Source organism: Papio anubis, chromosome X, assembly GCF_008728515.1.
Source record: "Papio anubis isolate 15944 chromosome X, Panubis1.0, whole genome shotgun sequence".
NCBI lineage: Eukaryota > Metazoa > Chordata > Mammalia > Primates > Cercopithecidae > Papio > Papio anubis.
The window spans coordinates 14,851,912-14,878,228 of NC_044996.1; the positions used below are offsets into that span (position 1 = coordinate 14,851,912).

General features: G+C 38.1%; 1 protein-coding gene across 23 annotated transcripts in view; it reads left to right on the forward strand.

The window, feature by feature from the left end:
* The window catches only part of ATP11C (ATPase phospholipid transporting 11C), a 208,351-nt gene that overhangs the window by 95,409 nt on the left and 86,625 nt on the right, over positions 1–26,317 (forward strand). For all 23 annotated transcript variants that reach the window (XR_004180585.1, XR_004180586.1, XR_004180587.1 and 20 more), the window contains 4 exons: positions 14,017–14,136; positions 21,030–21,119; positions 23,508–23,588; positions 25,773–25,880. Coding sequence is in view for 20 of the 23 variants with exons in the window: in XM_031660560.1 (XP_031516420.1) it covers positions 14,017–14,136; positions 21,030–21,119; positions 23,508–23,588; positions 25,773–25,880 (399 nt within the window). In the remaining 3 variants the exon portion in view is untranslated. The remainder of the gene's footprint in view (positions 1–14,016; positions 14,137–21,029; positions 21,120–23,507; positions 23,589–25,772; positions 25,881–26,317) is intronic.

Genomic DNA, 26,317 nt, shown 5'->3' on the forward strand with positions numbered 1-26,317 from the left:
AATGAACTAAAGTGTCGTAGAAGACTATACAAAGTTTTTGTCATAATCACTGCCTTGTTTTTACTGAAACTACTTAGAAGATTGTTTTTCTTAAAACAGTTTCTGCAAAGTCAAGGACTTCTCACAGGATTTCTTTTAGTAAATTTTGATAGGTATGCTTAAGGAGACTTCTGGGGGAGACTTTGAAGAGACTTGGTATTATGGCTTTTTGAGAAACTGAATTGAGACTTTCTTCATGCTTTGCTTTGCTCATTGTAAATTCCCTGTAGCAGGCATAGATTTTGGAGAACAAGTTATTGGTCTGTCTTCATTTTGATTGTCACCAGAGAAGGGTTAATGATAAAGTTATGGTTGTTGAGATCTGAAGGATTATTATCAGTAGTTAAAGAGGGAAGAGTATTCTATGCTGAGGGAAACAGTGGAATACTGAGGGACAAGAAGGGTCCTGCGGCTTACCTGGAATGGAAAAAAGGCCAATTGGTTACAATAGAGAAAGAGAAGAGGAGGGCAAATGAAGTTGGGGAAATAGGAGGAAGAGACCAGACTGGGTATAAAACTTTGCAGGTCAGAATAAGGATTTTATTTTTCAGTTCTAAGATCAGTGGGAAACCATTCAAGTGGGGCCTGGAGGAGCAATATGATCAGGTTTGTGCTGCACATGGTTGTTGTGTGGTCCTGGCTAGGTTAGCCCTCAGGGTACTGTGCAGCCATCATTCTTGGCACTTAGCTGATTCGTATGAGCATTTGATGAATGCCTGGTCTCCCCTCTTGCTATACTCTAAGCTCCTTGAAGGCAGGGACTGTGTCTTTTATTCATCACCCTGTCTCTAGTGCTGTACACATAGTAGGAGCTCTATAAATATTGGTTGAATGGTTGTATCAACTGTGTTAACAGATTTACCTTGTGACCCGCTATTAGTCAAGGGAGTTACTTTTTTATTGAGGTGAAATTCACATAACATAAAACTAACCATTGTAAAGTGAACAATTTATTGGAATTTAGTACATTTATATTTTTTATAACCACTAACTTGTACCGAGTTCCAGAACATTTTTATCTCCTAAAAAGGAAACTCCATACTTATTAGTTACTCTGGATTCTCCCCTCCCCCTAGCACCTGGTAACTACCAAAATGCTTTCTGTTTTTATGGATTAACCTATTCTGCATATTTCATATGATGGAATTATACAATATGTGACCTTTTGTATCTGGCTTCTTTCACTTGGCATAATGATTTTGAGATTCATTCACATTTTAGAACATATCAATGCTTCATTCATTTTTATGGCTGAATAATATTTCATTGTATGGATATACCACATTTTGTTTATCCATTCATCAGTTATGCACATTTGGGTTGTTTCCATCTTTTTTTTTTTTTTTTTTTTTTTGAGACAGAATCTTGCTCTGTTGCCCTGGCTGGAGTGCAGTGGTGTGATCTCGCTCAATGTAATCTCTGCCTCCTGGGTTCAAGCAATTTTCCTGCCTCAGCCTCCCGAGTAGCTGGGATTACAGGCATCTGCCACCACACCCAGCTAATTTTTGTATTTTTAGTAGAGACGGGGTTTCACCATGTTGGCCACGCTGGCTTGAACTCCTGACCTCAGGTAATCCGCCTCCCAAAGTACTGAGATTACAGGCATGAGCCACTGCGTCTGGCTGTTTCCACCTTTTGAATAGTGCTGCTATGAACATGCGTCCACAAGTTTTTGTTCTAATACCTGTTTTCAATTATTTTGGGCCTATACTTAGGAGTGGAATTGCTGGGTCATATGATAATTCTATGTTTAACTTTTTAATGAACTGCCAAACTGTTTCTCATAGCAGCTGAATCATTTTACAGTCCCACCAGCAATGTATGAGGGTTCCAGTTTCTCCACATCCTTGCCAACACGTGTTATTTTCTTTCAGGCTGTTCATTCACACCTTCTGGAATGCGTGAATGAACTTCCCCTTATTTGCAGTGAATATTTCATTCCTTGGTGCTTTATCACATTGTTATTTCACAGTATGAAAATTGAAGTGAAACTCAAAGGTACACTGGACAGAATTGGATTCTAAATTCATAACATTTGAGTCCAACAGCATTCTGGTACATTGCTTTCTGAGATAGACCTGCAACTATTAGGAGAACCCCACTTTTTCTCTTATATACTATTTTTAGGATTGAAGAAGCAGTCTAAAGGACTAATCTCACATCCAGAGAAGTTTCTTCCTTCTGAACATATAAAGCATTTAACGACTCTTCTATTGGAGGTGTCTTTTGAGAGTCGCATTGGGAATTATAAGAAAGCCCCATGTAGTCTTATAGCAGAACGTTCTCATCATAGGTAATTTTCTATTGGTTTTACACATTTGTATTTCTACCCTTCTTCTTTTTGTTTTTGTTTTGTTTTGTTTTACTTTAGCTGTGCTCAGCTTGCAGGGAATAGTTGTATTTGCTTATAGTAAATGACTGGGAGCCAAGCTGAGATGTCAGCAGAACATCATAGAATACTCAAGTACACTGACTATATAAAGATCATTACAGATTCCTGCCCATTTGAAGTAATCAGACTATCAGTCCACCATTAATTTGAGGTCTATCAGTCCTCATTAATAATGCTACCAATGCAAATGCACTTCAATTTCCATTCTTTGAGGACTGCCCTATATTTCATGGGGTTCTGCCATTTTTCTACCATTAAGTAATGTTATAACTATTTTCTATTTGACAGCATTTAAAACGTTTTACATCATATCTGAGTTTACAAAGTAGAGTAAGAATAGACTTAGAATTGCATTAATATGTTGCACACACATATACTTTTTATAATAATGCAAAGTGGAGTGAAATGCATTGCAGTCAGGAGAATTGAGTCTTCATGAACTTTTAATTTTTGAGTACTAGTCATAACTAAGCTGCTTGCATTCCACTGAGCAAAGGTTTCTTAATGAAGAAACCTACAACTACTATGTTGTTTCATGATTTAGCTGAAAGCATTAGTTTCTGTTTAAAGCTTCCTAGGCATTTTTTAATGTTGGCTGTAAATTCTTATAATGGTTCTGGATACCCCCTAGGTGTGCTTTAGAAATACCCCATTGCTATTTTCAAGCATATACTTGAATAGAACTTCTAACTACTGTTTGTCCTATTTGGTAAAAAACATTTGTTTTGTGGAAAATTGTTTGGTTTGAGGGTGGTTTGGCCTTTAATGTGAGTGGTGTTTGTTTTCGCAAAGTCATGAATTTTGAATGTATCCACTCTAATAAAAATTATTTCAAATGGCTTTATCTCTCCCCCCTGCCCCCGTGTGTGTGTGTGTGTGTGTGTGTGTGTGTTTTCATTTGACTGCAGAAATCCTGTGTGCAGGTAAGATTTGTATTCTAAGAGGTTTATTAATTTTAAAAATTGCCCTTATGGTAGTTAATTCTAACCTGATTTACTTGCGGTTGTTTGTACCTTGGTTGCTGGGAAGTGAATTTCATTCCCTTTTATCAGAGGAGTAAACACTTTCCCTAGGGTAACAGGCACATTTGAGAAGGCATTCATTTTTTCACATTTAAAGATTACCATTAAGTAAATTGCTACTGTGGTGCTTTAAGTGAGCATCTTAAAAGCCTGAAAGAACCAGTGTACCCTCTAGTGTACCAAAAGTAGCACCCTGAAGGAGTTTTATCTAGTCAGTTTGTACTTAAACATTTTTTTTTTAATTATACTTTAAGTTCTAGGGTACATGTGCACAACGTGCAGGTTTGTTACATATATGTACATGTGTCATGTTGGTGTGCCGCACCCATTAACTCGTCATTTGCATTAGGTATATCTCCTAATGCTATCCCTCCCCTCTACCCACAATAGGCCCCAGTGTGTGATGTTCCCCTTCCTATGTCCAAGTGATCTAATTGTTCAATTCCCACCTATGAGTGAGAACATGTGGTGTTTGGTTTTCTGTTCTTGCGAAAGTTTGCTGAGAATGATGGTTTCCAGCTGCATCCATGTCCCTACAAAGGACACAAACTCATCCTTTTTTATGGTTGCATAGTATTCCATGGTGTATATGTGCCACATTTTCTTATAAATCATGCTGCTATAAAGACACATGCAGACATATGTTTATTGCGGCACTATTCACAATAGCAAAGACTTGGAATCAACCCAAATGTCCATCAGTGACCGACTGGATTAAGAAAATGTGGGACTTAAACATTGTTTTAAAGGCATTAGCACATGAACCTTTCCCTGGTCTTTGTGACTTTTCATGATGTTTCATTGATTTTTTTCCCTCCTTTTCTGCTTTGAAGCCTGACATTTTTTTGTTTGTTTTTGTTTTGGAGACAGTCTTGTTCTGTCACCCAGGCTGGAGTGCATTGGTGCGATCTCGGCTCACTGCAACCTCCAGCTCCTGGGTTCAAGCGATTCTCCTGCCTCACCCTCCTGAGTAGCTGGGATTACAGGCGCCCGTCACCACTCCCGGCTAATTTTTGTATTTTTAGTAGAGACAGGTTTTGCCATGTTGGCCAGTCTGGTCTCGAACCCCTGACCTCAGGTGATCCGCCCACCTCAGCCTCCCAAAGTGCTGGAATTACAGGCATGAGGCACCGTGCCTGACCCAAACCTGCAATTTTTTATTCCACGTATATTGTCTTCTCGTGTATATTAGTTTGTAAGTTATTCTTTATCCTGAAACAGGGAGTAATCTCTTCTTCACCCTTGGATGTTTTGTTTTGTTTTGTTTTAGAGGACTAGGCTGAAACAGGTGGCAAATGATGGAACATCCAAAGCCACATTTCAAGTTTTTTTTTTTTTTTTTTTTTTTTTTTTTGAGATGGAGTCTCGCTCTGTCACCCAGCTGGAATGCAGTGGTGCGATCTCAGCTCACTGCAGCCTCTGCCTCCCGGGTTCAAGTGATTCTCCTGCCTCAGCCTCCGAGTAGCTGGAATTACAGATGTGTACCACTATGCCCGGCTAACTTTTGTGGTTTTAGTAGAGACGGAGTTTTGCCATGTTGGCCAGGCTGGTCTCAAACTCCTGACCTCAAGTGATCTGTCCTCCTCGGCCTCCCAAAGTGCTAGAATTATAGGCGTGAGCCACCGCACTCGGCCGGCCACACTTCAAGTTTTATTGCTAGAAAATCTGTCCCTACTAGCTGGGTGCGGTGGCTCACGGCTGTAATCCCAGCACTTTGGGAGGCCGAGGCAGGTGATCACCTGAGGTCAGGAGTTCGAGACCAGCCTGGCCAACCTGGTGAAACCCCGTCTCTACTAAAAATACAAAAATTAGCCGGGTGTGATGGCGGGCGCCATGTAATCCCAGCTATTCAGGAGGCTGAGGCAGGAGAATTGCTTGAACCCAGGAGTAGGAGGTTGCAGTCAGCCGAGATCGCACCATTGCACTCCAGCCTGGGTGACAAGAGTGCAACTCCGTCTCAAAGAAAATCTGGCCCCACTTTCCCGTGCTTCATTTTAGATCAGATTATTTGGTCAAGTCCCCTCCAAGTTACATGTGAAGAAACCAATGCCAGGACTTCCACAAGACACATATAGAGCAATTGATGGTAGAAGGCTAATAGGACCTCGATCTCCTGGTTTCTTCCCTCTCTTTATTAAGCTTTAGAAGCAAAAACACCCACCTAGGATCATAGCCAAATACTTAATTTTACCCATTTTTGGCATACATGGATAGAAATCGTCACAAATGCAACAGTGATCTCACCTCATACCCTTGAGTGCTTTGCCAGTATAGCTGATTGTGAATACCTTATGTTTTTCCTACCAGTAGACTCTAGCATAGATGTAGCCCAGATATGTAGACATGTTTGCTGAGATAAGAGGTGTATTCCCGTAGCATTGCCCAAAACATGCTGTACAGAATGTCATGTCACTGTAATTTCCTTGTGGGAAAAAAGTTCTGTGGTCAAAAAATTCTGGGAAATGCTGACTTACACAAAGTTAAAAAAGGTTTCTTTAAGACTTTATGGAGCTTTTACTACGTGGGTATGCATTGTGAATAGCCAGGAGGAGGGGTGGGCTTCCCCTTTCTCTAAGGAACCTCATTATTAACTTGTTTCATGTAATTCAGTCTGGGGAACATTGAGTGTGGTATCCTGATATTCTTGCCATTCATCTTACTGTGGCATTCCTAGTTGGCAGTACTCAAAGGCACATTAAAATTTAGCAATCTAAACAATTTTTATTTATATGTAAGGCATTACTGAATATTTGTCGTGCTCTTTTATGTTTCAATATCCAAGTTATATATCGCACTTCAAACGTCTTGCTAATTTATATAGTCGCTTTTAAGTATGTTTTAGGAATAATTACAATCAGATCATCTGTTATATTTATAGCGGCATCCAGTCATTATAGTGCACAAAAGCTTCAAATCCAGGGCTTTGGGGAGAGGGAAGAGATGATGGAGAGACAGTGTCAATAATTCCTGTGCAGTTCCCAAGCGCCTGTGTGCTCTGCCGCAAAGGGAGAAACGAATTCCTATTTTTACTGTCAGGGTGTCAGACCAACAGTTCCAAAATACTAACGGTATATGTTCTGGACAGCAGCCTCCATAAGCTCCTCGAGTGGCCCTCATTTGTCATCAAACATGGCACTTGTCAGCCTCCCTGGCTAACTCTAGTGCTCTTCATGAACACTGAAGAACTGTTTTCAAAACCAAGCGCACTCTGCTAGTAGACCATAACTCATCCTGCCCTTTTAGGCACGGGTAGCACCAAAATTTCCTGTGCCTCTTCTGTAGAGCCAGAAACTTTCTTGCTTTAAATAAAACATTTACATGTGGGTTATGTTGAGGACATTGCCTAGTTCCGTGCTGGCCCAGTTGTTAGAGTTTTAATATTCCCATAGTTTAACATCTGCAAACCTCATCCTTTGTTCCTGCGAATAGTTTACAGTCATTTAAAGTGATTTCTGGGTGTTTCTGTTAATCCTGCTGTAAGCAGTCTGTTACGTTATGTGCCCTTATTTTACAGATAAGGAAATGAAGCTCAACTAAGTCATTTTCTCCAGGTCTCATTTTGAAGAAAAAAGAAAGGTATAAATAATATTTCTCAGAGTCATAACTGTCTTGCTTCCCCTGTCCCCTCCAGATTTTGCCCTGAAAGCCTTCCCTATAGGAAGAATGTTTTTTTTTAAAGAGATGAGGTCTTACTCTGTTGCCTAGGCTGGAGTGCAATGGTGATCATAGTTCACTGTAACCTTGAACTTCTGGGCTTAAGTGGTCCTCCTGCCTCAGGCTCCCTGGTGGGTAGGGCTAGAGGTGTGTGCCAACATGGTCCACTAATTAAATTTTTTTTTTTTTTTTTTTTAAAGACAGGGGTCTCACCGTGTTTGACCAGGCTGGTCTGGAACTCTGGGCCTCAAGCAAAGCATTGGGATTACAGGTCCAAGCCACTGTGCCAGGTCCAGGAAGAATGCACCCCCTGCCCCAAAACCCCTTACTTTCTTCATTTATTCAACTAAGCCATGCTCCACAATGGAAACTGGCTTTTTACCTACCTCTTTTGTTGGGGATGTTAAGAAAAGTTATAGCCTGGATGTGCTGTTTAAATTAATTACATTTACAACTCGGGCAGTTTTTAAGCCAGTTTGCTTTTTGTATGGTATTTAACAGTTGACTTGGAAAAATGCATTCATTGTTTTTGCTGGACACACTCCAACTTATATTTGAACTGGCAGACCTTTCTGGAAAACTTATCACTTTTATAGTAATGACACTATCATTGAAAAAAGAAAGAAAACCCTGTTCGGGTCGTCAGACACCCGTTTTATGATATTTTTTCTTTTGCTCCAGCTAGAGTTTCTTATCTCTTCTTACACTGTAATAAAAATTCTTCTCTGGTGATCTAGAAAGTAATTTTTGGATGAGAATTTATCTCTTCTAGGTAATGATACTGGTAAAGGCATTTTTCTCCCTAATATCCAGTGACTTTTTTCCTTGTGATTGTTAGATGTTACTGTTGGCTGCTGAGATATAACTTTCTTACCTATGAGATATCTAAATAGTGAGAAAAATCTTCCATCCCTAAGGGACCTTTCCACATAAACCATCTGCTTAGGCCTTATATATAGTCTTGCATATGTTTTTGAAGCTTGAATTTACAGTATTACAGTCACTCTCTTAGGGTGGGGAAACTCTGTATAATAGTGAATACTTAGATTATGTCGCTTCCTCTTAAACTACAACTAAAAGTTCAATTCAACTTTCCTCAGAAGCTTATTGTTTAGCCCCACTTTTTATTGTGGTCCATTTATTGTAGGCAGGGATTAGAAAAGAACTTCCCAAGATGAGGAAAAGTTACTGTGTGATGTAAGATACGGATATTTTAAAATAATAACACCTTAAAATACGAAAGTTGCAAAGACAAATCAGGTCTTTTGAGAAGAATAACAAAAAGATGTTAAATGGTGCAATAATGGGGCTAAGGCCGCCAGAGTACTGCTTTGAGCTCTTAAGGAATAGACTGTTGTCTGATGCTTCCTTTGCTGCCTCCCATGGAAGTACAGGAACTAGGCAAGCCATAATTGGCTCACTTCCCAAGTTCTGGGAAACCTTACAAGGATCACTGGGGTTGGTACAAGTTGCTTGATAATCTGCAGCATTCTCTCTGAGATTTAGCTGCCATTGTGTTGCCAAATTTCTGCATGTCAGTATGCAGATGGTCCCATCTCTCCCTTCAGCCTCTGAGGTTTGTAATATATATTTTATTCTCCTCTTTTCAGCCAGGTTGAGTTTTGAGGTCTTGGGGCCTGCTTTATTCCTGCTTTTTATTTGCATGTATATTTTTATCCATTTCCTGAGGGTAATCGTGAATGGTTAGCTGGATTGTCAGCCTCACTGCTCCTATCTTTAGAGTTAAGAATCTCCTTATTTAGAGTTTTAAATTTTGTTAAGTGTTTGAAATGAAAGACTGTGTGTAGAGATGGGTAGGGTGAAAGTGAAAGGGAACTTCTGAGGCTTTGTATACTTGCTAGTTAAATTTTTGTGCATATCGTCAGGCTTTATGTTAGGAAAGATTCTGTTAATAAGGAAAGTTGAGTTGCTGAGACCCCAAAGGAACACTGAGAGTCGCAGGTTACTTCCTATAAATGGAAGAACCTGAATCGTTAAAAGATAAAATTCCTGTTAGAATCCTGAATCACAGAATGTTTACAGTATTTTTGATCCATCAACTTTCTACTAGCAATCCTTTAATGAAGCTGCATTTCAGTCTTTAGAGCCACAATTTCTGTAGCCCTGAAGTTCTTGGAGTAAGGGCATGGTGGGGGAAGGGTGATCAGATTGGGAATACTTAGAATTGATTGTCCCTGGTGAAATTAAACTGCTCAGTGGATCACTTTGAGATAATGAAAGGTCCACTCTGAGCTTGCAAACAAGGCATTGCTCTTATCCAAATCCTCATGGTCAGTGCTTTTTCTTAAGCGTTGTGCTTGGTGATTTAGGTGTGTGTGTGAGGCTTAATGTCCATTTCCTATAGCAGTTTTTATTCAATTAAATGTGCTGCCATTGGGTAATGCCTAATTAGAGAAATCTTTGTGTTTAGGAATAAGCTTTGTGTATTCATTTGTCCTTTGGTCAGGTGTTTGAGAATTTCAGTAAATATGACCGTAATTAAGCTTTAAAGGCAGAACAACACAAAATTCCCCATCAGTCTTGCTTCACTTCCTTTGGCAAAAGGAGGAGAGACAGCTTAATCACTTAAGTTGCAGTAAAAGCAAAATCTGAAAAGTGCAGTTTTAAGGATCATTTTAGAGTTATGATTGTAAATTACACATCAGGTTTATTCATCTTTGGTTGTTATAATGGAGTGGGCTTGGAAACCTCAGCAATTTGACCACCGAATACATTGTAGTTATTTTAACCAAGAAGCTTAATACACTGGAAATGTTTCCTGGAACTGTAGTGATCTCCTCCCCGTACCCCCACCCCTTCAGCCCTAGTATGAAAACGCTGACTTCTGGGAGCCTTTTAGTAGACATCTGAAATTTTGATGAAATGTTCTTTCAATTTTGAATTTGTTTGGCCTTTTTAAGACATTATGCTGTTCAAAAATATTCCTGCTTCAGAGAAGAAAATAGCTTTGGACTGGAGCGTGGAGAACCATTTTAAATCATCATTGCCAGGTCTTCAGATTTTAATAAATTTTTTTGTTCATTTTTGAGCCAATACTTTTATTTGCTGTGGTAGCTTACAGAAAGCAGTTCGATGACCAGTAAAAATAATGCTGTAACTGCCAGGGATTACATCAGTTTTAAGATTATTTGCTGATAATTCAAGTAGCTTTGCATTATATCAGGGCCTGTAGTTCTCATTATCAGTGATCTGAATAATTGATGGGAGATAACCGCATGCAAAATAAATTGTCAAAGGGAAATCTTATATTGTGAGCAGCTTAAAATGGTTGGGTGGAACACTATTTGAGGGTTATTTGTATTTTTAACCTTTGGAAAGCAAATTGTTTATTTAAATTAAAGAAATAGTGCAAGATTATGGCTGGCATACTGAAAACTTGTAGAATGTTAAGGACAATCACTGTTTGAAAGAGTCTGTGGCAGTAATTCTCAACAGTGCTTGCAAATTAGAATTGTCACCTGGGGAGCTTCCAGAAAAATTAAATATTAAATAAAAGAACAAGGCATCAGTTATTGTGTTTAAAGCTGTGACCAGGATTAGGAGTCAAAGATCTATGGCTAACTGATAAATATAAGTCTTCTAGCACCTGGAAAGGATATAGAGGTAGGCTTTATTTCAGATCCTGTGCCAGCTTTTATAGTAACAGTCTTGTATTGAGGTCTCTATTTTTCTTCAGTTCTTATCTAGTCAGGTCTGGAGGCAATCAAGGAACAAATTTTGTTTCCAATGGCTCTTCATTCTTTTTATGACTAGCAAAGACATAGGATTTTCCAGTTAAATGATTACTCTGTTAGGTTTTTTATTGAGAGGCCATTTTGGAGTATAAATTACTTGCTTTTTTTTTTTTTTTTTACAGTATTCAGTTTATACTATGGAGGTATAAATTAGGAGTACAAAAGGTTGATTTTTATCTTGAGAAAGAAATTTACATTGCTTTCTCTGTTAATTCATATATTGTAAACATTTTAAAATATTTGCCATACTTTATTATATAGTATGATGTGTCATTAAAATAGAGTCAGTACCAGCGTATTTCAAGTTTTAAGAAATGCTGTTCTTAAGGACAATTGAATGGGAAGCAGTTCAGCACAGGATGGACTCCTAATGAATTACAATTCATTATGAGGTGCCAGGAGTCACACACTCCCACTCCAGACTACACTGCGTGCCATCCAAATGGGGATTTTAAAAATGATTTCTACTTAGCGTTTCTCTGCTTTGGCAAAGACACCTACATTATTCAAAATCACAGGAACTAACACCACTGTTTTAACACTCTATATTGGCAGCAGGTGGGCAGTTATGGTGAAATTTATGTGAGTTCAACATTGCTATTTTTTACGTGAACCAAATATTATTATACAGTTGCAGGAAATTCCACCAGACATTGCAGTCTCATCAGCTTTTAGGGTGAAACAGGCATGGAAAAGTCACCTACTTCATACTACCCCACCCCCAGTCTTCAGGCACTTCTCAACCCAAACCTGTTTAGGGTAAAGAGACTGTGCTATTTTGGAAAATGCTCAGAAGTAGACATTCTGCTGCTTCTTTCAGGCTTCTGTTTCATCATCTAACAGCAATCACTGCTGGGATCTGCACACACAAAACCCCAAACCTGCATAGTAATTTCAATCCATTTTCTCCAATTTAATGGAGATAGAGGTCATTTAGGCCTTATTCAAAAAAGATCAGAGAGATAATATATGAGGAAAGCTCTTAGTAAAACTGGAAATGTCATTCAAATGTAGGGAATTCATAAAAATATCAGTGTGCCTAAAAAAATTGTATTGTTTTCTCCTTTTGTTCTTTGGCACAGATTGTAGAAGACAATTCAGTAGAAGACAATTCAGAATTGGGAAAGCACTAGTCCATTTTTGTTTTAAGTTAATCAGCGGTTGCTGTAATTGAGGGGAAAAATCTATATTGACAGCACACAACCTATCCTACTTCACTGATTCTCTGCCTCCTTTGCCTCTTTCCCTTTTCCACTTGTAGAATTAACTAAGAACTTGTATAAAAGGTAACTCTGCCTCATTTACTCTGTAGCCACTTCTTCCTTGTGTGAAAAACTAAACAGCCATATGAATATTAAATTAAAGGTTGCAAATTGCAGTGTATACGTGAACTTGGCATTTTCTGTAATTCAAATTGGTACATTATAAGAGTCAGGTCTGTTGTGGAGACCACAGAGAGGCCTTAACCTGCAACAGAAGGTTGGAGCTGGGGTGAAGCCAGATAAACTATACATCTGGCAGGTGCACACACTTTCACTTTTAAGTTTTACAAAATGGATATTATGGAAAATTTGGTGCTCTTATCAGTGAGCTGTGTCAGAACCTGTATATTACAGTTGCAAACAGAGAAGTAAGCCCCTAAATCAAAGCTACCACTTGGTAAAGATACTGTTTACTGGTTTCCAGGAACTGTGTGAAAATTTACCTATGAATCATTTACTCTTAGCATGCGAAGGACCTTGGACAATCAGTTGTTCAAATGCCTTGTCTTTGGGCAGGCAGATAAATAACTAAGCTGTCCAGCATGGATACTTAACTGACTTTTTCCAGGTCTCCAGGGATCCCACAAATTCCCTTAGCACATGCCAGAGTAGCTTTCCAGAGTTATATACAGCCTGAATCTCTCTTCTACTTCAGTTTGTCCCAGTTACTTTTTGCATGATTCCTTGCAAATTTCGAAGGCAATACCATAAGCTTAAGTGAAAACGCAAGGCAAAGAGGTTTTATCTATACTTTGGGGTGATTTTTAATTTTTAAACGAAGAAATAATTTTATACATACCATCTACATAAGATGCACAAATTCAGACTGGAGTACATTCAGACATTGTAGATAATTGGAAGACTGCAAGTTCTAAGTAGTCTTGCTTAAAATGATTACTTTGAGGGTGGGATTTATACCTTTGACCTTTAAATAGATCATTGAAAGGAAGGAAAATCTTTGTGACTACATATATTAAAACATTTTAGGTTGGGGAATTATATTTCTAAAAAATAATGGGAATATATAAATGGATATTGGTTTCTATCATACATCCTTTGACTTAAATATGTGGTAGTCTCAGATATGGTAATACAGTACCATAAAAGGAGACTGTCCCAAATTTATATAAGAAAAGGGTAGTATCCTGATTTAAGCGAAGAGAGTGAGGCCTCAGCAAAATTAAAGGGTGGAATAAAATAGAGCCCAATCTTGAAACTTGTAGATTCAGTGAGTCTACTTATTAAACATGTAAAATGGGCATGAGAAATATATTGTGTGAAATGGAACTTTACAACAATAAGACTCTGAGAGATTGCAAAATAAACTCTATCCTGTGAAGCCAAATAATTATAGTTTCTTTTTAGAAAAAGTTGATCATTTATTCAATAGAGGCAGCCATTCTATTTCTAACCTTTACGCTTACATACAATTATTTTGCGTTTAGAAGTAATCTGCATTATGCTTTCTGTTCTCTAGTAAGGTAGTTGAAAGGTTGTCCTCAGTAGTTGCATAATAAATGAAATATTCCCAGTCCATTCTTCTGAGTTAGTGTGTTGCTAGTGAAGGTTATGGTTAAGATTCATTTGGGCTGTGGATGAAAGAAAAATGATTGGCAGTAAAAATACTGTTTCTCTAGGGTACTTTCTTTAATCATTTTAGAATTGCACTGTTGACCTCAGAACAGTTGGTTCAAACAGCACTTTTACTAATCTTTACTATGTCAGCAAGTAAGAGCTTAGTGGATTTTGAATTCCCTAACAAGGTTTTCTCGTCTCCCTACTGCTTTCTCCCCAGATTATAGCCCAACATGCTTAGACAAGAATGCTGGACTTGGTAGAAGTGTGGAGAAATGTGATGAAAAACTGAATTTTTCCCCTTTTCTCTTGGTCAGTGTGCTGGAGAAGAGAAACGAGTTGGCACACGCACAGTGTTTGTTGGCAATCATTCAGTTTCGGGAACAGAAGCTTACGTTGCACAAAGATTTTGTGATAATAGAATAGTCTCATCTAAGGTAAGTTTTTGTTTTAACTCAATAGATGTTCATATAGTGAATCAGATAATGCATTTATTCTAATTTATGCTTCTGAGGAAACTGATGCATTTATATATGTGTACATGTATGTGCATGTATACGGATCATATACCAGCTATAGTAAGTATTCCTCTGAAAAACAGTTTATTTAAAAAAATCACTTTGTCTTGTTATAGGTGAAATCGCTTGCCTTCCATTATGATTCACAGTGCTTGTTGATTATGCATATTACTTTAAACCTTAAAGTGTGGTAAAAATACTTATTATTTACTTGTGCAAAGCTTCCTGAATTTCTCTTGAATGGATGAACTAGGATATAAATGATTTGCATTCTTTTGGAGAGAGCTGTCCTGGAATGTCTTCATGTGCATTTCTTTCTAGTTCCCCTGCCGACCCCTCTACCTCCCGTCCCACTTCTCAAGTATTAATACACTCCTTTGTCCCAAAGGGTGCATGATTCTCAGTACACTGCTTCACCTGTGATCTGTTAAGAGTTAAGTCACTGCAGCTGTGTCACCGTTTGAATACCTCTTTCTTCAGCATAGTGTAGGACTAAGAGCATTGACCTGGAAGTTTGAACACCTGTATTTAAATCCTGGCCCAGCCACTTACTAGTTGCGTCACCTTGGCCAAATTAATCGCCCTGATTCTAAATGTCCTCATTGGTGAAATGGGACTAATACTCTGTGAAACCACTTCTTATAGCTCCTAGTACCCAGTAGTCATCATTCTGCAAGTGTTACTTAGCTAGTCTTTACCTCTGGCTGACCAGGTTAGGTGCTAGGTTGGCCTACTGCCATCTCTTGTAGAATAGAAGAGATCTTGAAGATTTTCCTCCCTTCCTCATGTGCCCTGGCAAGGCAGAGATAAAAGTTGGTGACATTTGGTTCACTGTATACTTGTAATCACTTAGAACCTGAAACACAAAATTATGCCCTTCCTTACAAATATATGACATTTTGGTTTTCAAATATGCATTTAATTTCTCGTTTGGGTGGTGATACAGTAGTGATCATGTTTATCTGGGAGATTAACATGTAAAATATGGTCAGGACAGGTGAAAATTTTGTTGCCTAATGAACAGATCTGTCGGCCTATAGAACATTTTATTTTGGATAAAAATGTCTATTTTCTGTTAATCTTACACACTAGTGGCAGAAATTTTATTCTCAGCCAGAGGTTTACGTACTTGTGCCTAAAATAGTGAATAGTTCTTTTACTAGAAATTTCGGCTCACCTTGTATCCCGTTAAATGGTCTGTAGTCCTTTGATTCAGAATTGTGGACTTGTAGAGCTAAATGATCTTAAGAGGTTATCTTGTTCAACTCACTGACTTTACAGATGGAGAAACCAAGGCCAGAGAAATTTAGTCACCTGGTCACCAAGCAGAGATAGTAATAAAACCAGGAGTAGAACTACTTTATAAGTTCTAGTTGCTCTGAATAAAGAGCCCTTTTTACATCATTGTGCTGTCTGGGTTCCTTCCTCATTTTTTTTCTTTCCTCTTGCATTGTGCTTGGCATGGGGTGACAACTCAAACGCTAACTGCTATTGTTATTTGTGTTTCTGTGATTAGTATTACAAATCTGAGTAGTACTATTGATTTCCTCAGATTCATGTGTTTCGAATGTGTGGGATACTGTCTCCTAAATGGAGGCCTTCAGGTCTACTCCGAAAAGACCAACAATGTCATAATTTGACTTTTTCTTCCTCACATTGTCTTGGCTGTTTGTATTTATACCAGAGTTTATAAAAAGATTATTTTTTCAAAATATACCATTTATAGAATACATTAGCTGCCTTCCAACTTTGTAGCAAGTGTTGATTTTCTTTCTCCACCCTTCAGTCATAAAAATAACTATCTTAATTGGACGCTGCTTTTATTTACAAATACCATTAGTAATGTAACATTATAAATGTTAAGGCAGGGAACACTGAAGACAAACATTTTGACCTACTTTAAATTTTATTTGCTTATAAAATTAATGCTTTTTTAATTTTTATTTTTAAAAATTTTTTTAGACAGAGTCTTGCTCTGTCACCCAGGCTGGAGTGCAGTGGCACGATTTTGGCTCACTGCAAGCTCCGCCTCCCGGGCTCACGCCATTTTCCTGCCTCAGCCTCCTGAGTAGCTGGGACTACAGGTGCCCGCCACCATGCCTGGCTAATGTTTTGTATTTTTAGTAGACACAGGGTTTCACCATGTTAGCCAGGATGGTCTCGATCTCTTGACCTCGTGATCCACCTGCCTTGGCCTCCCAAAGTGCTGGGATTACAGGCGTGAGCCACCGCGCCCGGCCTAATGCTTTTTTTTTTTTTTTAAATCTCCTGGGATCACAAATACTTTCTTTAGAAAAATTTGGCCTCTACAGCCTCACAAACTTTAATGTGCTCTGCAGGGATTTTGGAAATCACCAGAATTTTGTAGCTGGTGCAAAACTTGGAAATTCCCTTCTTTAGCAAAAGGAGCATTGATTGTACTCTGCTGTAAATTTTAGGATCTTTAGTTTCCATCATATTTATCTGTTGTGTGTTTCTTTTTCCTTTAAAAATGTTTAAGATTTTTTTTAGAAATTTTTTTTTTTGTTTTGTATTTTTAGTAGAGACGGGGTTTCACCATGTTGGCCAGGCTGGTCACAAACTCCTGGCCTCAAGTAATCCCCCTGCCTCAGCCTCTGAAAGTGCTGGGATTACAGAAGTGAGTCACTGCACCCCGCCCTTTGCCCAGCTTTTAATGGAGTTTTTTTTTTTTTCTTACTGTTTGAGTTCCTTATAGATTCTGGATATTAGTCCTTTGCCAGAATCATAATTCGCAAATATTTTCTCCCGTTCTATAGATTGTCTGTTTACTCTGTTGATTATTTCTTTTGCTGTGCAGCTTTTAAATTTATTTTTGGTTTTTGGGCATTTGCTTTTTTGTCTTCGTTATCAATTACTTGCCTAGGCTAATGTCCAGAAGAGTTTTTCCTAAGTTTTCTTCGGGCAGTTGACTGCTAACTTTATTATTACCTTAAATATCTGCTACTTTATTTTTACCTTTTTCTCTTTCTTTTTTGCCGCTATTCAGACACATTAAAAGTTATTTGGAGTCTTAAGTTCCTCATCAGCATTTTTAATGCTAAATCATCAACATTTTTAATGATAAATTGGAAATCTTGGCTAAAACAACTGGTAAAAACAAGTAAAGTTCTAAAGCTTCCTTTTGCTTAAATGAAATAGTTGACTCTCAAAGCTGAGATTCTCTTCAACTTTCCTCCTTTGGGAAATTTGCTTAGTAAGTTTATAAGGTTTTGGTTTCAAGTTAAATTAGATGATACATATTTGAGGCAGTGACCCACAACTTTTTCACTTAATTTCATCTTTAGTGACCACACTTGTGTATAGATTATTTAATCCACTACAAAGCATATATAAAATGCATTGTATGTACTGGGATAGCTGGCGTTGTTTGTTTGTTTGTTTTTGAGACAGAGTCTCTCTGTCACCGAGACTGGAATGCAGTGGCACGCGATCTCGGCTCACTGCAACCTCTGCCTCATGGGTTCAAGTGATTCTCCTGCCTCAGCCTCCCAAGTGGCTGGAATTACAGGCATGAGTCGTCATGCCCAGCCCAAAGCTGCTGTTTTCTGTATAAGTAGTTTTAAACATGTTTTAAATGTCTGGGCTGCTTTTTAAGTTTATAGTTGCACTTAAAGATAGTATAAAAGAGGCCCGGTGCAGTGGCTCACACCTGTAGACCTGTAACTTCGGAAGGCTGAGGCGGGTGAAGTTCGAGACCAGTCTGGGAGATGGTTCAAAGGAAAACCCTGTATCTACAAAAAATACAAGAATTGGCTGGGCGCGGTGGTTCATGCCTGTAATCCCAGCACTTTTGGGAGGCCGAGGCGGGCAGATTGCCTGAGCTCAGGAGTTTAAGACCAGCCTGACTAACATGGTGAAACCCCGTCTCTACTAAAAATATAAAAATTAGCCGGGTGTGGTGGCACGCACCTGTAATTCCAGCTACTCGAGAGGCTGAGGCAGGAGAATCGCTTGAACCTGGAAGGGGGAGGTTGCAATGAGCTGAGTTCACACCACTGCACTCCAGCCTGGGTGACAGAGTGAGACTCTGTCTCCAAACAAACAAACAAACAAACAGCAACAACAAAAATTAGCCAGGCATGGTGGTGTGCGCCTGTAGTCCTAGCTACTCAGGAGGCTGAGGCGGGAAGATTGCTTGAGCCTGGGAGGCAGAGGCTGCAGTGAGTTGGGAACACGCTACTGCACTCCAGCTTGTGTGACAGTGTGAGACTCTGTTTCAATAAATAAATAAATAAATAAATAAATAGTGTTTACTGACGTCTCCAAGCAAGAACTAACTTGTAACAAAAACTGAATTCTCATCCTGTCTAAAAAACTGCTATACACATTTTCTTCTTGTGATTAACTTTTTTTTTTTTTTTTGCCATGGAGGTCATGCTTGAGATAACATTGTTTTTTTTTTTTTGTAGCAACTGACCAAGCTGGAGAGTCTACTTTTTAGATAAACAAGTTAATTTGAATAACTTGATGTATATGGCTATAACTCAATTTCACTTTTAGTTAGAAAACTCTAAAAAGTAGACTTCTCTTGGTCTGCATTAAAATCTTACATTTGTATTATAGTAAAAAAGATGTACTAGAAACTTAAGTTTACCTTTTAGGTAAACCAGTAGAGTAAATGGCTAGGGCACAAGTTTTAATAAAGATTTCTTGTATACCTTTTGTGTGCTAAATTATCGTCTAGCTATCGTTCTAGGCACCTGTGGTAAGGCGACTTATGACATGCTCCCTGATCTCATAATAGCTCATGACTTGATGAAAGAGAGAAGAGGGCAGTCATTTCCTATGAAGGGAATAATCAGAATTCCTCAAGGAAGCAGTTCATTTAATAAAACAGTGGTAAACTAACAGTTGGGACTTAAAAACGACAACAACAAAAGTATTCCCTTTTGATGTGTTTATATCACCTTTTACAGATGACTCTGTCTGTAATGCTTGTTTGATTAATTAAAATCTCTTTAATTTGGGAACAGAAGGGTAACATACCAGAAGCTCAGCCATTAGCCTATTGTTGGAGTTTAGCTTATTGTTTTAGAAAGTTCATTTTAAATAATTGGGATAGTTAAAAATGCTGGTCTGACCTATGTCAGCTTCAAAGTGACTGGATCAGTGGTTTTGAGTGACTTCTGTTTTTGGTCACAAGCTACCTTGGGAATCTCATAAAAAGCGTGGACTTCCTTCTCCCAAGTGATGTACATCCATGCACAATTCTGCATTTATTTTAAAATTATCTTCCCTAACATACTTCTTGGACTCCAAGGTAGAACATTTTCTAAGTTGGTTATTGGTTGTAATGCAGCTGTTCTACTGAATATACTTGCCTCTTTTTGTCTTTTTTCTCGGAGGATTCCCTAAATTTTGAGCCTATAAGCCTTTTAAAACTGAAAGGTTAGTAAATTCCCGTATATTATGTCGTGCTCTACAGCTTGGCTTTTCAGTCACCTCTTATTAGAGGATATGTTCTCACATATTATACAGATAATTGGGATGGGCTTTGGTAATTGGTAATAGGTAAAAGTTTCATGCTAAATTGCACAAGGTCAGAAGACGAGAACTCTTAGGCCAACTGTCAACCGCAGAACTCTCAAATATAAATTTAGCTTTTTAGGTTAAGAAACATTTCTTTCTTTCTAGTTTCTGGTCTTACTAGGTCATCTGAAAAATTCAACATTTTTTGGTCACTTTTAAATGATTCAGTCCTTGACCCTAAGGTTTCAGGGACAAAGTATGGTTGACAGTTGGCCTAAGAGTTCTGCGGTTGACAGTTGGCCTAAGAGTTCTTGTCTTCTGACCATGTGCAATTTAGCATGAAACTTTTACCTATTACCAATTACCAAAGCCCAGCCCAGAGTGGTATGTTGTTGATTAAAATGAAAGCCCTCCATGGCCCAGGGTTGTGTATACACCTTCCCAGCTGTCATGGAAATTGGAGGTACTCATAGGGGACAGAATGATTCACAGGGGTATCTGTTATGATCATCAAGACTCCAGAGGTTAGCTGAGCCAGAAATTAATGTGTTCATTCATTCCTCCAAATTATTTATTTATTTATTTTATTATTTATTTATTTTTGAGTCAGAGTCTCGCTTTGTCGCCCAGGCTGGAGTGCAGTGGCACCATCTCAGCTCACTGCATCCTCCGCCTCCTGGGTTCAAGTGATTCTCGTGCCTCAGCCTCTCAAGTAGCTGTGACTACAGGCATGCACCACCATGTCCAGCTAAGTGTTGTATTTTTAGTAGAGGTGGGGTTTCACAATGTTGCCCAGGCTTTTTTTTTTTTTTTTGAGACGGAGTCTTGTTCTTGCCCTCTTGCCTAGGCTGGAGTGCAGTAGTGAGATCTCAGCTAACTGCAACCTCCATCTCCCAGGTTTAAGTGATTCTTCTGTCTCAGCCGCCCAAGTAGCTGGGATTACCGTGTGCGCCACCACATCTGATTGATTTTTGTATTTTTAGTAGAGATGGGGTTTCACCATGTTGGCCAGGCTGGTCTTGACCTCCTAACCTCAGGTGATCTGCCTGCCTTGGCCTCCTGAAGTGCTGAAATTACAGGTGTGAGCCACTGTGCCTGGCCATCCAAATAATTTATTGTCTGCCTTGTACCAGGCACTGTGCTGAGTGTTGGGAAAATGTCTCTAAATATATGCTTATGTATATGTGTGAGATTTGGATTTCAAAATGTTGGACATACTAAATATCACTTTATATGATAATGTGGACTCAAAATCAGTCATTACTATTAAGATTTTTCAAGTTTCTTTCATAATAGTGTTCTTTTTTCTTCCTCCCTTACAGTATACACTTTGGAATTTTCTCCCAAAGAATCTGTTTGAACAGTTTAGAAGAATTGCAAATTTTTATTTTCTCATAATTTTCCTTGTACAGGTAAGAGCTCCTTAAACAGCCACTTAACTTTTAGAAACTTGATTGCTTTAAACAAATTTTCAATCTATTTCTAACCTTAAAATGCCATGTAATTAAAAAAAGACATTCCAGAGTTTATTATAATATGACTTCTTAAAGCAGAAACATAATAAAGATTATCATTTTATAAATTTCTAAAGTTGCATTTTTACTAGAAAACCTGTTGAGATTTTATTTCATTGTTACTTTCTTTGAAATTTTATGGATATCATATCTTTGCTCATCCTAGGACGACGTGTATTGTGTGCTATTAAATGAAATGGAATATATCAAAATTGAAAATAGTTCAAACTAATAGTTTTATTTTGTTACATACCAGTTTCAGCCTAATTGGAAACTTCTCACTCATCTTCCTGATTACCATTTTTGCTCTCCCTCATTCATTTACTCACTTTAAGGGTGAGAGCCTAGTTAGATCAATCTGCTTCTCTGTATTCTTTCTACTGTTTTGTGTTTTAAATTTTAGACAGTTTAAATTGCATCTTCCATCTTTAAATCTGTAAGCTATTAAAATATTTTCGTCGCCATAATTACCCCTGATAATTTTACTACATTAAAGGTACTTTTTTTCTCATTTCATTTTTTAAATGAAGCAGGAAAATCCCATTGAAATTGCTCAAATTCCCTGTTGATGCTAAGTGCTTCTGTTTACCCACTTTGAGGCTTTGAGTAAATGGTACTGTAATTGAATTTAGCCTTGCTACTTAAAATCAATCTGGGATATAATATGGGCAAGAGCCTATTTTAATCCTGAATGATGGAAGATTTGAAAAGGAGCTCCTCTGGATCCATAGTCAGATGTCTTATAGATACAGAATAAACTACCTAGAGGATTCTGCTTGGAAGAATCATTCTACTTGGTGGGCAGCGCATTTCATTTGAGTTCAGCAAACGTATACCACTCATCCACCTACTGTGTGCTGTGCGGTAGGACAGATAACAAAAATGGTAGCAGGTACAATGAAGATCAAGATATAGCTTTTATCCTTTTAAGGAATTTATGCTATAGCTGAGAAGACCAGTCACATTAACAGTCATATATTCACTTAATGTAGTAAAGCCATTCAAGAAGCATGAGCAGAATGCTTTGTGTATACAGTGTAAGTTATCATTTTTTTCTACCCAAGAGGAATTTGAGAAGGCTTCAGAGAATAGATGCTATCTGAACGGAGCCTTTAAGGATTAGAAGGGGTTTACCTGGTGGAGAATGCTGAACTGGTATTTCAAGGATAGGGAAGAGATTGCCTAAAGTCACAGAGCCATGTAGAAGTGTTGCATACATGGAAGTATATGTTGTATCTACAACACAGGGTGTATGATAGAGGCAGGCCTGGTTGAGGGTTGGAGATGAGAGTCAACGAGTTGGGAGGGCAGATTGAACTCAAGATCATCCTCCTTAAATCTAGTTCTCTTTCAGTATTTCCTGTCTCAGTGAATGACAACATCCACCTAGACATGCTAACCTGATACTTGGAAGACATCTTTAATAAGCACTTCTATCTGTTGCCATTTTTGCCTCCTAAATATTTATAGAACTTTTTTCCATGCCTGCCACTAACACTCTAGTCCAAGCCATCATCTTTCACCTAGATTACAGCAATAGCCTCCTAAATAGACTCCCTGCCTTCACTCTTGTTCCCTATCTAATTCATCTTCCACAGAGCAGTGAGAATGATCTTTTCAAAATGCACTTCTGTTCATGTGACCTTTCCTTGCTTAAAACTTTCAAGGATTTCCTGCTATTTGTGGGATAAAGAATGAACAGCTTACTTTGGCCTAGAGGGCCCTGCACAGTCTGGCTCCTGCCTCCCTTTCCAGCCCCATCTCGCACCACACTCCCTCTTGCCACTGGCTTCCTTTATTTCCTAGAGACCTGCATATACTGTTCACTGTGCCTAGAAAACTACCTTTCGTCTAGTTAACTCCTGTTTGCCCTTCAGACCTCAGAATCTACACACTTGTTTTACTGTCTGATTTTTTCCTATAAGCTGCCAGCTACATGAATGCAGGGACTTGTCTCCATCTTGTTTAAAGCAATATCTTTAGAGCTTGGCTGATAATAGCACAAGGGCTGACAGAATGGTGCTCAGCAAATAGGTGGTAAGTGAATGGATATATTTCAATAAAGGGGTTAATCCAAGCTGGGATAAAAACTATGCTTGAATTTAGGACTATTTCTTAAACTAACTGCCATGTAGTTTGCTTTTGTTTTAATGAAAATTAATATTTACCCTACTACTGGAATGTGTTTTATCTATGTTTCTGTTTGAAATGTTTGCAGCATGTAAGTGCTGCATATGAGTTAATGACAAATTTTCATTTTACTTTCAATTTAATTTGTTTACCTAGGTCACAGTAGACACACCAACTAGCCCAGTTACCAGTGGACTTCCACTTTTCTTTGTTATAACTGTTACAGCCATCAAGCAGGTAAATTTCTTATTTACACTTACACCTGCATTTCAGTCCAGGCTTGTTGGAATTGCATTATCAAAGGCTCTTTTTCATATTTGTATACAGTGGGTAGTATCCTTTATGGATCTATTTTATATTTGGTTCCTCTTGAAAACCTATTAAAATGATAGTAAGGCACATCCTTCATGTATTTCCTTGTTTCCTCTTCAGTATCTGTGTGTGTGGGTGTAAACGTTAAAGAAAGAGCAGGTAAAAGGTACAGCCCAGTCAGGAAATAGGAGGTAGATTTTTGATGTACATTAATTGTTTCTTTTTTTTTTTTTTTGAGACGGAGTCTTGCTCTGTTGCCCAGGCTGGAGTGCAGTGGCGCAATCTCGGCTCACTGCAAGCTCCGCCTCCCGGGTTCACGCCATTCTCCTGCCTCAGCCTCCCGAGTAGCTGGGACTACAGGCGCCCGCCGCTGCGCCTGGCTAATTTTTTCTATTTTTAGTAGAGATGAGGTTTCACCATGGTCTCGATCTCCTGACCTTGTGATCCACCCGCCTCGGCCTCCCAAAGTGCTGGGATTACAGGCGTGAGCCACCGCGCCCGGCCCATTAATTGTTTCAGTGTGGTATGTCTGTGTGGAAAAACTCCCATTTTTATGGATTTTTTAAATTGTTTATGACTGTAGCGAGAACTTAAGGGAAGAATACTTTAATTTTCTTGTTTTTTCCTTATACTGCTTCAGGGGGTAGTAGGTAGAGGGGACATTTCCTGTTTTTTGTCAGAGCTGATAGACTGCCACAGATTGTGATATGGATGTCTTTGAAGTATTTTGAACATTTTGTATGCTAGTATGTTTGAAAAATTCCAGATGAAAATGGAAACAGGAAATTGGAGGTGAAAGGGTAGGTTAACAATGTTAAGCATGTTTTGTGTCAGTCCACAGCATCTGACTATTTACAAACTTACTTTTAGATGATACTTAACAAAGTACTTTTTAAAAGGATACCAAAGAAGCTTGCAAAGCAAAGGTCTTCTTAGCAGTATTGGGAACAAGATTACCTTTCCTCGTGGGGTTATCTGGTCTTACATCTTGCCTACCAGGAACTACAAGAATATTTTATCAAGTGTTCAGTTGCAAAATAAAGACTTTTGGAATGTTCTTTTCCTTAGACTGGTAGGATTATTTTCTTTAACATCATAAAATTGCTGGTTCCAAGAATAGCATGTGTGGTTTTCAAAGGCTTTTTTACTGATTCATTCTACTCCCAATACTGGTTCATGTTAGGGCCTTTATTTCTTCACCAGTATCACAAAATGTACTCTATAAAGTGGTAGCCTAGCATTGTCATAAAGAAGACAGAAGAAGAATGGATATAGCACCTGAGGGGAAAAAAGTGGGGGGAGGCGATGAAGAGATTTTTCAAACAGTTGTATTTGAAAAGGTACAGACATTATTACAACGAAAAAAGGCAAAGGTGTATAAAAAAGGAGAGGAGGTCATGCTCAAACATTCATGAGCATCCTCCTTCTTTAATCTTTTGGCTTAAATCTACTTTAGGTGAAAAGTCCGAAGTAAAATGAGCCATTTAATCTTTCTCTGATTACTTTTAACTGTAAAAGATGAATACCAATTTATATTTTCTTTTATCACCAAGTCAGTTGAAAAGTTTAGCTGTTGATCTCTAAAACTTATAGCTTCTCTGCTAAAACAATCCTAGCTTGCCTTTGCTATTCTCTGTGGGTGAGAAATAATTAAAATATTCCCTCGGAGATGATTACTCGAACAGTTTACTACAGCATATACAAAAGATTATATGTAAGTGATTATGGCTATAAGAAAATACAAACTCAGGACAATCTTTTATTCAAATTAAAAAGTAGGGAGAATTAACATTAACTCAAATAAGAGTACAATTAAAATAAATCATAGCCTTTCACACATGAAAAACAGTAAGTCTCCAGTGCTTGTGTTTTCATTAATGTTTAAAGAGTGGAGAATACTTTTAACACAATAAAGCTATTTATCTAAGGAGTATTTTGAAAATGTATCTCAGATTTGCTATTAAAATGCGTAGCATTGTCTCTAGCATTCTGAGTTTAAATTAATGCTATAATTATAAATATTTGGTGTTGACTCATGGGAGGATATATAAATTTATTAACAGCGTTATTTCATCTGAACTCGATTATATAGTTATTTTTATGTTTCAGGGATATGAAGATTGGCTGAGACATAGAGCTGACAATGAAGTCAACAAAAGCACTGTTTACATTATTGAAAATGCAAAGCGAGTGAGAAAAGAAAGTGAAAAAATCAAGGTAGTTTTTCTTATTCCACTCCTTTTTTAATGGTAAAAATACACCTTTTAAAAGTGTATAATTTAGTGTCATTTAGTACTTCATAATGTTGTGCAACTGTTAACTCTATCTAGTTCCAGAACATTTTCATCCCCTAAAAAGGAAACCCTATACTCATAAGCGGACACTCCACATTTCTCCCTCCTCCCAGGCCCTGGCAATACTAACCTTCTTTCTGTCCCTATGGGTGTATGTATTTTGAATGTTTCATATAAATGCAATTATATACTATGTGTCCTTTTTGTCTAGCTTCTTTCACTCAGAATGTTTTTTTTGGGGGTTCATCTGCATTATAGTATATAGCAGCATTTCATTCCTTTTGATGACTGAATAACATTTCATTTTGTTGATTCATCAGCTAATGAACATTTGGGTTGTTTCTACCTTTTGGGTATTAT